Source organism: Myotis myotis, unplaced genomic scaffold, assembly GCF_014108235.1.
Source record: "Myotis myotis isolate mMyoMyo1 unplaced genomic scaffold, mMyoMyo1.p scaffold_m19_p_14, whole genome shotgun sequence".
Classification (NCBI taxonomy): Eukaryota; Metazoa; Chordata; class Mammalia; order Chiroptera; family Vespertilionidae; genus Myotis; species Myotis myotis.
In genome coordinates, this window is record NW_023416318.1 from 14,015,431 (window position 1) to 14,031,285 (window position 15,855).

General features: G+C 39.5%; 1 protein-coding gene across 15 annotated transcripts in view; it reads left to right on the forward strand.

The window, feature by feature from the left end:
* AAK1 (AP2 associated kinase 1) overlaps positions 1-15,855 on the forward strand; it is a 140,829-nt gene that overhangs the window by 109,947 nt on the left and 15,027 nt on the right. For 9 of the 15 annotated variants that reach the window (XM_036334260.1, XM_036334262.1, XM_036334261.1 and 6 more), the window contains 5 exons: positions 249-344; positions 11,173-11,274; positions 12,331-12,432; positions 13,800-13,910; positions 15,429-15,539. The exons of 1 other annotated variant lie outside the window; for it this stretch is intronic. In XM_036334260.1, coding sequence (XP_036190153.1) covers positions 249-344; positions 11,173-11,274; positions 12,331-12,432; positions 13,800-13,910; positions 15,429-15,539 — 522 coding nt within the window. The remainder of the gene's footprint in view (positions 1-248; positions 345-11,172; positions 11,275-12,330; positions 12,433-13,799; positions 13,911-15,428; positions 15,540-15,855) is intronic. 5 more of the 15 variants (XM_036334264.1, XM_036334265.1, XM_036334268.1 and 2 more) reach the window with 5 other exon arrangements.

Here is a 15,855-nt window from a genome sequence, read left to right on the forward strand (position 1 = left end):
TATCCTAGTTTTGTCATTAATTACATCTTAGAGTATGTTGCAAGGACCAGATTATATATTTCATACATACTTTGCTGTTACACTGTATTATATCCACTCATCCCTTTTCTACCTCTGAGTTTAGACTTGTTCTCTAATTTGAGCTGTTGGATTAGTAGATAGTAAGTTCATCTAGATTTACTTGATATTTTCTGCTTTTCTCTTTTTTCTCTCTCCTTGACCCTTCCTTCCCCTCCAACCAACTCCAGCTGAAAAAAAGAAGGGTGGGCAGACTGTGGATTCTAGCCTCCCACTTCTAAGCGTATCTGATCCTTTCATTCCTCTTCAAGTACCTGATGCACCAGGTAGGTAAATAGACCTGATCTGAGGTTAACCAGCTTGATTCTTATGTCCCAGGGTCTCTTGAGAGTTGGTTTTAAACACTCCATGAAAAGGATCTGAATTCCATATTAGTCCAATAATGATTATAACAATATGGGGGGAAGGCCTATAAGCATGTGATAAAAGGAACAAAATGTGAGTAGTGGTTATAGTATGATGAGTAGATAATGGGTGACTTACTTCCTGTCAAGTTTCTATTTTCCTGTAATATACTTTAATTTTATAATATAAAAATGCATAATAAAAGTTGATAGGAAATGTGAGTCAGGAAACCTGAGTTCCCTTTCTAGCTCTTCCACTACCTGGAAAGCTTCAAGCTTGACTGTTCATCAGTGGAGTGAAATGGACTGCATGAATTTGAATGTCCCTTTAAATCTACCATATCCTGATTTTTAAGTGAGCAGTCCAAAAAGGAAGAAATGGTTAGTGTGTTCTGATTGAAACAGCTTTTGAAACATAATTTGCAGTTTCTGAATGCCAAAGATTTCCTTTCCTGCTCTCCTCCCCATCCTTTTGGGAGGGGCTGGGGTGGGAGAAGCGTGATGTGAGGAACAGAAGCCGCTTTTCTCATCTCTGTCAGTGTCTTTGAAAAAGCAAATAGATCCAGCTCCTTCAAAGCATCTGGTGGTCGTTTTGCTTCTGATAGTTTTCCTTTTCTCCAGTGTTTACCTTTGCTGATTCTTGGTCTTAAACTGATAGGATCTGGCTGGGGTTTTTCCTCCCCAGAATGTTAAAGGTATTTGATTGATTGCCTCAAAATTGGAAGTGATTGTGATATTCTTACCCTCTCCCTACTAAGACAGACTGTAGCTAGGGCACCAAGATAGTTTTTATTTCTTTAGGCAAGTTGTGGACCCTTCTAAAGAGGAAGCAAAAACTGCCTTGATCAGGTATTATCGTGTGACATTATAGCTTGCTGGACCTAGATGGTGGATGTAGGTAAAAAATGTCTAAAACCACTGAGGAATGATTCAGTAAAGGGTAGTTAAAGAAAAGAGAAGAAATCAGATCTCTCGGTAGCTAGCCAGGCTAGTTTCAAGCAGAAGGCTGGAGAGGCATGGACTACAAACTCAAGCTGAGTTCTACTGACCTCTTTTTCCTCCCTGTTGTAGCAGTCATGGGATCAGACAAGAAAAATGGATTATTACGGCATTCTTCCTTTGACTCCCCTCAGGTTCTTGCATTGCTCTTACCTAGATGGCCCATGGCTGTGTATGCTGAAAGGGTGGCCTCTTGGCACAAGCCAGAGGATGAAGCCCACAAGCAGGTAGCTGTGCTCTGCAGCTGTTCAGGAGCCCTTTGAATTAAGTCACCTGCTGCATGTGCCTGGCCCCAGATGACTCAGGATGTTAACTCCAGGTTATAGAGATGCATTTTGAAGGTGTGAAGATGAGCCTGGGGGCCATTAGAGCCAGCTGGCTGCCATGCTTACTTTCCTTATTGTTATCCTTCCTGTCTCCTGGCCTTCCAGATTTCTCTCATTCTGGAAGATTCCTGCTAAAGTGTTAGTGGTATACACTTTCATACCAATTAAGCCATGACCCCTCTTGGGTTTTAATGGAAAATCTATTAAAATGAAACATTCTAATAGAGAATTCCAAGAATGTCTTATTTGTTTCCTGATCCATCAGACCAGACTTGAGTGTTGAAAACATAAAGCAACATATCAGTGTTTTGCATTCCAGTGAATTCCTGTATTACTGAGCATTAAATCAAGACTTATTACCAGGACCTGCAAAGCCCTAACTCAGTGATGGCGAACCTTTTGAGCTCGGCATGTCAGCATTTTGAAAAACCCTAACTTAACTCTGGTGCTGTGCCACATATAGAAATTTTTTGATATTTGCAACCATAGTAAAACAAAGACTTATATTTTTGATATTCATTTTATATATTTAAATGCCATTTAACAAAGAAAAATCAACCAAAAAAATGAGTTTGTATGTCACCTCTGACACGCGTGTCATAGGTTCGCCATCACTGCCCTAACTGATCTGGCCCTTGGCTACTCCTCTAACCTGAGCTCATAGCCTCTTCCCTTCAGTCTTTCCTTTAATAGACTAAACTTGTTCCCACCTCCAGGCCTTTGCACTTGCTGGTGCTCTACCTGAAAAGCTTTTCCTCCAGCTCTGTTTCTTGTCATTCGACATTTAGGTCTCAGTTTAAATACTCTCTTCTCAGAAAGGTGCAGCGTGGTCCCACGGGCACTTAGTCACATGTCCTGGCTTTTTTCTTCATAGTGTTTATCATTGTCTTTTTTCATTTGTTCATTGTCTGACTCTTTTCGCCAACATGTAGTGTCCTGAGGGAGGGACCTTGCTGTCTTCATTCATCACTGTGTTGCCGGTGTTGAAGAACGCTGCCAGGGAAAGTCAGCACTCGATGAATATTTGCAGACTGGGTGAATGAATGAAGTAAAACCGGGAAGGCTTCTGGTGGCCCCATCACTCTCCATTTCTTTCCCAACTCCCAAATACCAGGTTACTGGCTTCATAGCCTTCCATCTATGCCTCTGCCAAGCCCCAGCCAGGCTCCCACCCACTCTTTGAGGGTGTATAAATGAAGGCACAGCCCACAGTGTCAGGAAGCTGCCAGACCCCAGGATCAGCCTGATAGCTAGGCTCAGCAGATTGTTCAGCTCCAGCCTTTCATGGTACCCTCCAGAATTTGTTCTGAGCGTGGTTATGTATCTATGATTATTTTATTTCTTTTCATGTTCAGCCCATAGCACCATTCAGTTATATACCAGTAGTTTCTTATCCAAGGCCCCTATATCCTTCCTTAGTGACTTCAAATGTCTGAAGGTGCTAAGAGTTTAGGGTATCTGGTACCTCCACAAACCACAAGTGTGCCTCCCCACCTCCTGTTCCCCCACCAAGCAACCAGTTTTTCATTACATTCCGCTCATTGTGGGCACCAGTCAGGTTTTTTGGTAGGTTTGTTTTGTTTTACATACTTGCTTAACTTCCATGCTCAGCCTTCTTGAGGATAAGAATCATGAAATCTTACTCTCCTGACAAATACATGTATTTTAATGTCTTCGCATTTGTTTTTATGCTTTTAAAACATTATCACATGCAATTTCCTTTGATCCTACAAATAATACTGAATGGTATGTTGAGGAATCTCATTTTCCAGGGGAAGGAAGTGAAGCCTCAGTGCTATTGGGTCTGTGCTGTTCCACACACTCCTCTGCATGGCCCGTCCCCCGAGCAAGATCCCCCAGCCGTGTGTTGAAAACATAAAGCAACATATCAGTGTTTCTTTGTCTTTGGGGCAGTTCCAAGATCAATAAAGCCTTTGGCGAGAGAGCTAAATATGAGGGTTGGGGAAATATCAAAATTAATTTGAACTTGTAAGACCTAGGGCCGAGCCACTTAATAGCTGGGTGATTTTGGTCAAATCACTTAAACTGTGTCCTCAAAATTGGCAATAGTAAAACCTACCTTAATGGAGGGGCTTGTGAGGTGCAGATGAAGCCATGTATTTGAAATCATTTTGTAAACTTTAAATTAGTATAAAGATAAGAAATGCTGTAACAACTTTGATCCATGATCCTTATTTGCAGTGGGGCAGTCCTAGTTATCTTAATGTCTTAGTGATATTTCTTTTCCCATAAGAAATTAAACTTCCTCTAAGTTAAACCTTTGACCTTGGCACAACTGAGAGCTGTTAGATGTCCTTGATAGAATGATTGTTAAAGTATGGGTGAAGGGGCACGGATGATTGGATTTGTTTCTTAAGTAACATTTTTATTTTCCAAAGCATCATAAAAACTTTTTTAGAAAAGCTGTAAAAAATCACAGCTTGAGCATTTGTGTGCTCACAAGGCATTCTTCTCGGAGCTATTTGCCTGGCGTTTTCCTCATTTCCAGCTTCTGTCAAGGTTGATCATAGTATGTGTCTTTACTCTCTAAAGCTTATCTGCCTGCAAATTCAGTTCTCTAGAATGAACTTGGAATGGGGCATGGTTGTTGACTTTTGCTTCTAACTTGCAGCTGTTGACTTTTGCTTCTAAGTTGCAGATTTTAGTGTCTGGTTTCTCAGTGATAGGTACTATTTAGAGTGCCTGGAATCTAGGCCCTAGATGTTAAAAACAGCATCTCTCATCACAAGACTTCAGGGCTTACACCCAAATTAGAGACGAAGTAAATTTCCAAAGCCACCAAGGTGTAGCAACCAAATCATTCTTTTTGATGGGGCTCTTATCAAGCCCGTTTTGTGTTGGTAAGTTCATCCTGCTTTATTCCTCATGCCTGTGTTCCTAATTAGGGTTGGAATGGGTCTTGAACAAGCCCTTAATCTCATTGGCCTATAATAAACAGATATACTTATCTTCTCTTTTGATATATGTTTTAAATTTATATATTGATTTGAGAGAGAGAGAGAGAAAGAGAGAGAGAGAGATAGAAACATCGATGTATTGTTCCATTTATTTATGCATTCATTGGTTGTTTCTTGTATATGCCCTGACCAGGATCAAACCTGTAACTTTAGCACATCAGGATGATGCTCTAACCAACTGAGTTTCCCAGCCAGTGACTCTTTAGATATTTAAAAGAGAACTCACAACTTGCAGTACCTCCCAGGCTCATGCTAGGAAATGGTTTTTATGATCTAAACTTAGATTGGTTTATGAAGGATTTATTACCTTCTTGCCTTGTAGTTGACTTTTTTTTTGTAGTTGACATTTTTTAATAACGAAGTCTTGAGAGGAGAGGTATAAGAGAAAAACCTGAAATGGATTAATTCCTACCTCTGACTCTAGCAACTATTTCCTTCTCTCTTCCCCTAGTCTCAAATGCCACTTTTGTCTAAGAAAAGAGGGGAAGGTGCTTTCTCTTACCTACCCCTTAATTTAAAGGTATTACCAATCCTCTCCTTTAAAAGCACTCTCCATTTCCATTGCCCATGTTAACTAATTCTGTAGGTACTGTTCTTGAAGAGTTCACCTTCTCAGTCTTTTAACCTTGATTTCAGTGCTTCTCCAAGCTCCTAATCTGACTCATTTTTACTTGGGAACCCTAGAAACATGAGAAACAGTTGAGTATACTAAATGGGAATGTGATAGGAAAACACCATCAACAGAAGAACATGAGCAGACAATTCATAAAAAAAAAATATAAATTACTAGTAAATACATTTTTCAGAAAGCTTATCATTCTGATGAATACAAGACAAGTTAATTATAAAACAGTGAGATGCTGCAACTTCCACTGTCAGATTGGTAAAGATGGAAAAAAACCCACCACCTCAGGCTTGGTGAAGGTATAAGAAAACAGACACACTCAGATCCTGCTAGTGGAAACATCAGTTCAACTTTTGGGAGGATAGTTTGGCAGTTTACAACAAAAGCCTTTAAGAGTTAACTTTCTCTTTGACTTCATAATTCTTTTCTAAAAAATTATTCTTAAAAAACATGAGTATGCTTAAATACTTATCAAATGATTAAAATTTATAGGGAATGATTAAAAGGGTATTCATTTAAAGTCTTAAGGGTGTGTTTTTCTCTAGAAGTGATATTTTGGTTAGCTCTTACTTTTATCCTTAAGTTTATATGTATTTTCCAAATTTTTCACAGTAAATATGTATTGATTTTATAATAAGGGATCAAACCTTAAAAGCTCCTTTTTTTTCAAATGAGAAGCACGCTTAGATAGTCCCCCACCTTCTTATCCTACTCTCCTGGCAGTGCCTGCCTGACCTGTTTGCATGTTGAACAGAATATTTAGTCAGCTCTGCATTTCCCAAACCTGCTACCTTGAGACCAGTGATTTTACCTCCTACCTGTATTACCAAGGTGCCCTCCAGTGTCCGCCTCTGTAGTTATTACCAATTCAGATCTCCAGTTTCATCTCTAATCCATCTTCTAAGTAGCCAGTTCCTACTTCCTGCTTTTTTCTTTCATGTTGGATGGGACCTTTTAAGTTTATCTTCATTTTATCAGTAAGAAAACTTAGATCCAAAGTGTCATACAAACTTAGTGCAGAACCCAGGTCTCTTGTCTGAGTACCTTTTCTTCCTAGTAAGACCATGCTGCCTCCTTCTCACATTTCACTTTATTCAAGGAATTCTGCTTATTTTGATCTCATAACAAGGTTTGAGGGTGAAAATGGAATTGCACCCATTTTTCAGTCTGTAATCTCAGGCCTTAGTGGTTTGGTGATCCCTCATCTAATCCTAAAAGAAAAGTTAATCTCCTTTTATGTACCAAGCACTTTAATTGATATACACAAGCGCGCGCACACACACACACACACACACACACACACACACACACACATACACATGAATTCTTGTAAATATACCCATTCATTTCTGACAACCTATTAAAGTAGTTGTAATCCTCTTTCTACAAGTGAGAAAACTGATGCTTAGAAAAATTAGGTAACTAACTAAAATGATCAGAATCAGCCTAAGAACTGGACCATTTCCTTCTATCCAGAGTTGCCCACTACTTTTCACATAATGGAATATGATGGCGTCAAGTACTTGTGAGTCTAACACAGAAGAAATGGGAAACTCTTGTAAAATGTTTTTTAGGAAGAGTAAATCATTGCAAAATGCAGTTAATAATTATTTCTGGGTTTTACTGGTCTATCACCTTGTATAATTGAGAATTGGAGTGTGAGTCTGCACATTTCAGTGTGAACTGTCCCAGAAGATGGGTTTTGCTTTTGTATCCAGAGAAGTAATTTTCCATGATTCATGTAAAATTTTTAAAAGTCTCTGTTCATTACATATTAACAAGTCGTGATACGCCGATGTGAAGCTTGAACAAGGTTTTGGATCTTAAAGAACTCTTCCAGCACAGTTTCCTAAATTCACCACCCTCTTCTCTGCACTGCTCTTTTCCACTCTTCCACCCACCCCCATGATACATGCCTCGGAGTGTTTTTATGAAACCTTCAGAGAGAAGACAGAATTCATAAAATGAAGGATATCAAGGCCAGTCCTTGAAGCACGTGGGAGGCCTCCAGGATGTGATTTGTAGACTGTCAGCTTCCGGTAACCTTTCCTGTGCCTCCTTTACATCCTGTCCTCAAGTTCTTCGTTTACAGTGACCAAAGAACCAATGATAGCTTTAAATGTGATCTCTCCTAAGATAGCTCTACATTTTAAAGCAATTGAGGTCTTAGTTAAAGCAAAGGAATGAATCTCTAGTGCATAGAAGATCTGGGTCCTAGTCCTGGCTGGCTGCCTGGCGTTCTTGCCATAAGCTCTTGGGCTAGTTGTTTTACTTTTCTGAAGCTGGTTTCTTCATCTGCAAATGAGAAGGCTAGTTGTTGGATAAGATTTGAGGTTTTTTCCAAAGCCAACATGTCTTTTATGACTTGACCATTGTACATGGGACCATGTCTGTGTGAAGATCTTTCCTCCTGTGTTGGTAGATATAGGCAGGCCCTGTTGGTAGCATGTGGAAGTCCAATCCAGGCTCTACCATGTCCCGTCTATGACTTTGGGCAAGTCATACATTCTCACAGTCTCTGATCTCCATTGTCCTCAATTCTGTGTTATTTCCAAACCCAGGGTTTTTTGTCAATGATAAATGAAAATGTTTGACATTGAACTCTACAAATGTAAATGATGAATGTTGCTATAACGGTGCCTGGGGACCAGCCCTGAGAGCCTTTTCTTACTTCGAGAGTACTAGGAGTGAAAGAAGCTGGTTTTGCACATGCCATCCACCTTCAGATGCTGCAGCCGTATTCTCACTCCTGTTTTCTGCCTGGTATTACTTTGTCCCCTCCCCCTCCCTGCCATAGTTCCAGGATTTGAGTATCCCCACGCAGCAGTGATTACCTGTGTGAGCAGCCTGTTACTTTCAGGTTTGGTCAGAAAACAAGCATCTTACCCCATCTCCACTCCATTTCATCTCACCACAGCACATGTACTTTTTAATACTCTTACATACTTTTTGCTAATGGCTAATAAAAGAATTAGATTCTTGTTGAAGTACCTATTTCCAGTTGATCCCCTATCACTCCCACCTCCCCAGTGAAGCTAAAAGGCAGAGGTGTGACAGAGAGTAGTAACTAGAGGGAACCAAGAACTAGGATACAGAGTTAATAAGACACCTTCCCACTTTCAGTGATGTTGTAAGGACTGCAAGCACAGAGTGTTCCAGAAGGTTCCCGTAATGTTGGTGGGTTGGGGGAGGCTTTGAGGAAATGATGACATTTAAGTGACCAATACAAAAAGGTGTGGGGAGGTTTCTCCATTTGACGGTTGAGACAGTGTCAGAAGTTTAAGGAACTACCCCTGGTCACAGTGAGTCCCTGGAAGAGGCTAGAATTCAGACTCTGAAAGAATGCTAGTCTGATGTTTGACACCAAGATAAACTGCTGTATGAAAAACAAGCAAGTAATTTTGGGTCTTTACTTTTTATCCATTGCTTTACAAAATTGCAAATATATGAGTGCTGAAAGTGAAAGAAACAATTGCTTTTTTTTTTTTTTTTAAGTGAGAGAAGCTTTTGGGAGGAATAAAACAAAGCTAAAGTTCAGAATAAAAATGTAGATGTTTTGGGAAAACCTTATTTTCACCAATATGCTGAAAATTGTTAAAGATATTTTAACATCTTTTCTTATAGTAAAATGTCACATATAGTTTCAGATTAAGGCTGATGTGATTATGCCGTATGCTTGGTTAGTGCCTGGGGTATTCTTCCCTGCTGTGGAGAGGCTTCTTGTTTAAGTCCCTGCTTTCTTCGGTGTGAATCAGGTGCACATGAGGAATGTAGCATGTTATCACTTAAGTCAAAGATAGCTACATGCCATATACTCTAAAGGTGGTAAATTGGTTTCACATATTAAAGTGTCTTTTTCTGCAATGTGTTAATTATACCAAAGCAAATGATCTTGCCAAGACACTAAAACTTATTATTTCATCTGTGTAGTTATAGATCACCTAACTTACAAGTCACCTAAAATTTGGTTTCTATCCCTCAATCAGTATCTACTTAGCCTTTACTTATCTCAATTCCTGATGGCCCTAGATGAATACAGATCCATTAAAATGTTATATATACAGCCCTGGCCAGTGTGGCTCAGTTGGTTGGAGCATTGGCCCATGCATCGAAGGGTCACAGGTTCAATTCCAGGTCAGGGCATACACCCAGGTTGCAGTTCACTCCCAGGTGATGTGCATAAGGTACAGATCAATGTTTCTCCCTCTTCCTTCCTCTCTCTCTAAAATCAATAAAAACATATCCTCAGTTGAGGATTTAAATTTTTTTTAAATGTTATATACACATACTTGAATTTTAAGTTTTTTCTTTATCTCTAACAATTTAATTTTAGTTTTATCTTAATGGCATTTTATTTTGGTGATAGAAAAAACATTGTTGATAATTGGCCTTTAACTGGGCAAGTTATAGAATTTATGTGGCCTCGGTCTTCTTGTAAGCAAAAGGACGTATGAGTTTTTAATTCCCTTCTTTCTACACAATTCTGTGACTTATTACTTTGTTTTAAGTTAATCCTCTAGCATTAATAGGTTAAAGGTAAATGGATAGTTGTTGATGGATCAGGGTTAAAGGAATTATGAATCTTAGTGTGTATAGATTATCACACATTAAGTTACCAGGTGTGACAAATCTGGTGGCTTCTGTTATCCTTTTGTTTCTTAGTCACAAGATGTCAAAAGTAATAGCATGTCACAGACTCTCAGTTGGCAGACAATAAATGATTGTTGACATTAACTTGGGCATGGTTTATTATATTCTCTTAGTGAGTTATAAACCACTTCTAAATGCAAGTAAAAAAAGAGAGATTCAAAACTGAGCCCAGGAAGGGATATGAATACACAGAGACATATGCATATGTTTATGGCAGCTTTTTTTTTTTTTTTTTTTAATATATTTTATTGATTTTTTACAGAGAGTAAGGGAGAGAGATAGAGAGTTAGAAACATCGATGAGAGAGAAACATCGATTAGCTGCCTCCTGCACATCCCCCACTGGGGAAGCGCCTGCAACCCAGGTACATGCCCTTGACCGGAATCGAACCTGGGACCTTCCAGTCCGCAGGCTGACGCTCTATCCGCTGAGCCAAACCGGCTTTGGCTGTTTATGGCAGCTTTATTTTTAATAACTAAAAACTGGAAACAACCAAACATCATCAACTAGTAAATGAATCAGCAAAATGTGCATTCATACAATAGAACACCACCCAGCAATAGAACAGAACAAACTACTGATACATGCAACAATGAAGAGGAATCTCAAAAGCATTATGATAAATAAAGACTACCAGACAGAAAAGACTGCTTACATTATGGTTCCATTTATAGGAAATCCTAGGGAAAAAAGGAGGGAGGGGGCAAAGCTATCAGGACAGAAAATAGATCAGTTGTCACCAGAGTCTGGGGGTGAGAAGAAGACACTGATTAGAAAGGGGCACACGGGTACTTTCTAGGGTGGTGGAAATGTTTTCTACATCATTATTTCAGTGGTGCTTCTATGAATGTGGACATTTATTAACATTCAGCAAATTATACACTTAAAATTGATTACTTTTATTCAGTGTATATTGTACCTCAAATTTAAAAACCAGCAAACCTAGTCTTGAATGCCTCCCAGAGTTGACTACTTCAGTTAGGGAAATAATCATTTTTTAAACTTCAAACTTTGAAAGTCTAGTTTTAACAATATACTAACATGATTTTTATGATGAATTGATACAAAATGTTGACCCCCTAAAATGTATTTGCATAGAAAATGGAAAATGATCAGCTTGCTTTAATATCTCATTGCATTTTGCTTTCTCTTTACCTCTCTGCCCGACCTAGAAAAGCTAATTGAGGGACTCAAATCTCCTGACACTTCTCTTCTGCTCCCTGACCTCTTGCCTATGACAGATCCTTTTGGCAGCACTCCTGATGCTGTAATTGGTAAAGTCATCATCTGTTTCTTCAGTAATGCATGATGTGTGTGTCTATTTCAAGAATGATATCTAACTGGTTAACAGACCCCTGGTGAGTAGCCCTGGTGAGGAATGGAAATGCCACCAAGCCTTCTGCTGTTGGACGAGGCCTTGTGCTAACCCAGAAGCCAAGGTTATTTAATCTCCTTTGTTAGCACCTCAAATCAAGTGTTTTCTCTGTCTTCCAGCTGCACAACACTGTTATTTTTGCCTTGTTTTGATATCCTGAGATTTCTAGAGTGATGTCTTATGAATGAGGAAGAATGTGGGAAAATTCACACTTAGTTACAAAAGCTTCACAAAAACAGTTGGTTTCAAGCTGGACCCTACCTTTAGCAGAGTCTTCTTTAGAAGGCCTCTCTACATGCCAGGTGTTAGTAACTGACACAACACATGCCTGGTGGTGAAGCCTCAGGGGTAGAAACTGAGGGAGGGGCTAGTCTGCTTGTCCTTACATTTCTCTGTGCTCCAACCGCAAGGCAGGCAAGACCTACAAAATGCCCAGGACCCCTGTACTCCAGGGGTGCAAAGTCCTAGAACTCAGAGAGGCCATGACCCTGCGGAGAGCTGGGCCTCTAGCTGGGGGATGTCTCATAGCATACCACCACACTGCGTCATGGATGGGATTAGAGATGGACTAGTGGCCTCTGCAAGGCACAGAGGATGTGAAAGGCTCCCAAGTTTATCCCTTGAGAAAAACAAAATTAACAGAAGATATTAAGGTGCCTTTCAGTTTGTTTTCTGACATGGAAGAGATCTCCTGGATAGCTCTTATTCTGTATTTATCTATAAAAACTGAGAATCACTGAGACTGGCCACAGTGGTTAACTTTGCACAGACCTGCTCAATCAGTGAAGCCCAGATACTCAAAGCAGCAGAAATAAAGTAACTTCTGCTTTCCACCTCTCCTGAGACTGGCATTTTAGAAACCTGTAGGAGAAAGCCTTGATAGAATTGTCCAAAGAACTTCGGACTGCCTTTCCCTTACCCATTATTCTCCTTTTTTAATGCTCTGTTACAAAAGAAAAAGCTGATGTTGCTGTTGAGAGTCTCATACCAGGACTGGAGCCCCCAGTGCCCCAGCGCCTCCCATCTCAGACGGAGTCGGTGACCTCGAACCGCACAGGTCAGTCAGGAGTGTCTGCAGCGGCAGGGACTGCTTGATGTGGTGAGCTCTCAGAGCAGTCTTTCCACCGGACAGATGGTCCCGGGTTTATTTTGCAGCCTGGTTAGTTCCTCCCAGAAGGGATGCCCTGCATTGTTGCAGTCCCAGCTTCTAGATGTTGAGTGATGTGTTTCCTCGCCAAAAAGCAGATTATGTTTTTGGAGTTCTTTGTAGAGTGATCCCTGGGCTTTCTCTGATTACAGTCTATCTTTATTCAGGATTTTTTTTCCCCCACTGGTGGCAGATTCCTTCCACCTCCTTAATTAAAGAACTCTGCTGAGCTGTAAGGATGCCCTTAACTCCTCCAGATTACTGAGCAGTCTCTCCCCTTTAACAGTGGTATCCATGGAGCTCATTTCTGGATGTTGACACCCTGTTCCTAGCACAGTGCTTTAATCATATAGGTGATTTGCTATTAAATTGTAGGCAAAGTTGAAATCTTTGCTGTTTCCAGCATTTCACCCTAATTTTTCCAAGTTCACTCCTAGTAGACTTCCTTAACTGCCCATAAATACAGATTTGATAACCTTCCTTTTTTTGAGTCCATAATTACCTTGATAAAAATGTCCGATCCTAACTAGGAATGGAAACAATTAGAAGTCTAGGAAGTATGAAAATTAACTCACCAGGTTAAAATAATTTAATAGGGTTTCCTTTTCTTGTGCTTACTTGGCTATTTTCTTCTAGAAAACTTTTCAGAAAATAATTCATGCGTTAAAATACTTGAATTCTGAATTTTGTCTTCTGTTCTTTATCTAAAAGCAAAATTATGTGTTCAAAGGAGCAATTCAGATTTAAAGAATACTATTAGTAAGGGGCAAGGTCATTCTATTCTGCATAGGAATCTGTTTGCGGTCTGGAAAGAACTGTTTAATCATGTCATATTACACTAATAATAAGCCAGAGACAACCCCCTTCTAGTCAAATTGGTCACCTCATTCTATAGTGATTCTTTTCCCATGAATGTTTAGGGGAAGTTTAAGTGAAACTCTTTAGTTGAAAAGTTCTTTTTCCCAAATGGCATTTGCTGAAAACTGACTGCTAAAGTTTTATTGGCATCCAAATCACATATTTGCTCATCTAACAACCTCTGAGCAAAAAATTCTTCCATATTGATATATTAAGGTTAAGAGGAATACATGCTTCTATAGATGAAATCCAGAGAGTTTAACGTGTTTCCTTTGGCTTTCTTTCTCCTGCCTTGGCTTGTTTGTATGACGTGTACTGGTAACCGCGGTAACTTAAAGGCGAAGGTCTAATGCTGTGATATTGTTGTGTGTGCCATTTAATGCCGCCACTGACCTGGGACGCTGTTAATCTGGACTCAGATTCTCTCACCGGGGAAGATTCCCTGATCGATTGCTCTCTGCTTTCTAACCCTACTACCGACCTTCTGGAAGAGTTTGCCCCCATAGCGATCTCTGCTCCAGCCCATAAAGGTAAATGCTTTCTTCTTCTTGGACCCACATGTGTCCTTAAAGGAGAACTGAACACCTCCTAAAATTTTTTCTTACCAAAAGTCTTTGCTAGTGAAGTGTTTTAGCCACCTCCTTATGTGCAAAACTTGAGCTAGTATTCTCAGCCACTGTGTGATAGTCCCGCTCAGAAAGAATACTTAATAAGACTTAGACAACAGATTGGTGGAGGTCCGAGCTACATATCTTTGAAGTCAATTCAAGTAGATGGTTGAGTTGATTAACCACTGACTATAATTATTAATATGATACTTGTTGGCCTTAGAACTTAAAAATGTTTCATCAAATATGGTGTAACATTTTGGATAGTGATAAATAGGCACCAGTCCTCAAAAATTGAATTTGTAAAAATTTTGAATTTAAGTTAACATTTGAGTCACAGTTACAAGATTTCTCTTTTTAATCTACCATTTTCACTTCTTAGTCTTAGGTTAATACTGGTTTTTAATTCTGCTGGACAGAAGTAGCTTGCATTGAGTTCTATTCTGTGAGTAGTTTGTGAAAGTGATAGGCACAGTGCCTGGCTTACTGTACACAGGCATTCACTAAACTTCTTTCTGTGCTTGGGTAGTGAATGTGATTTTCTAGAAGGAGCAAATACATAGAAAAGGAACAGTTTAGAAGTCCTTCTGAAGGAAATTCAAAAAGGAAGCCTCCCCAAGTTGACTGAAAAGTAATTAGCCTGTGGTTTGCAGTGGTAATAGCTGAGCTTTTGTTTTTGCCCTTTATAGCATTCAAATGATTATGTTTTTATAGAACATGTAGAAAGAAGTTACCTGTTTACCAAGTATGTCTGACAGGAGTGTGTCAGCGGCAACGTGTAATTACAGAGGAGCAGTACTTGCAAAATAGGCACTTAGCTAGCACTTGCTCGTAGGAGAGCCTTAATTAGAAGGGAGAAGAATATTCTAACAAGCTTCTGCTGGGAATCTCAGTGCATGTGATCCTGTGCCCCAACATTCCCTGAGGCATCAGAGGTATATGAAAGTCTGTTTTCCCAATCAAAGGGCGGTGAGTCCTCTCAGAAGCACTTATTTGCATTGTACATAGCTGTTGCTTTGTAAGGAGAAACTACCCCACCTCATGGTTTTCAGTTTTTCAGATGTTGTTAGGCCTCTGTTTGTTCAGTAAAGAAGATAAATGACTAATCACTGTGCTTTTGTGAATTACTCACATTGAAGAAATACCTCACAGTAACTACAATTAATGATCTTATAATGGCAGAGAGAATTCATCTTATAACCCTTCTCCCTCATCATTTATGAAAGTCTTAACATGGCCAGCGCTAAAACCTTTTCTGCTATTTCCCTAAATTTTCCAATTTTGCTACATTTATTTCAACTCAGGAAAATAAGCATTTTCATCTTTAAAAAACTGCATTGATTGAGAAACAATTGGGAACTCTGTGCCTCTTACATGTTCTCTCATTTGCTAATCTCTGCTTCTGTTGTTTCTGCTTGTGTACTTGCATTCTGTATTAAGCTGCAGAAGATAGTAATCTCATCTCAGGTTTTGATGTCCCTGAGGGCTCGGACAAGGTGGCAGAAGATGAGTTTGACCCTATTCCTGTATTGATAACCAAAAACCCACAAGGTAAGAAAGAGAGGTTTGGAAAAAGAGCTTGATATCAGCTCTCTACAAAATAGTGGTGTACCTTTTTTACAAGGGGAAAAAAGAGCAACATTTAATGAAGGATATTGGGGATAATGACAATCATTGTGGGCTGGACCAATACAGATAGGTAGAGATACAGATACAGATAGAGATACTGATAGAGGTATCTTAAAGCCTGGCCATGTGTTTCTTTAGAGAGAAGAAAAGTATTAAATAGTTTGACCAAAAGTTGCTTTTTCAAAGCATCAAGCCAAAAATAAGTGATCTTTCAGTCAGTGGAAACCTGAAGGTATAT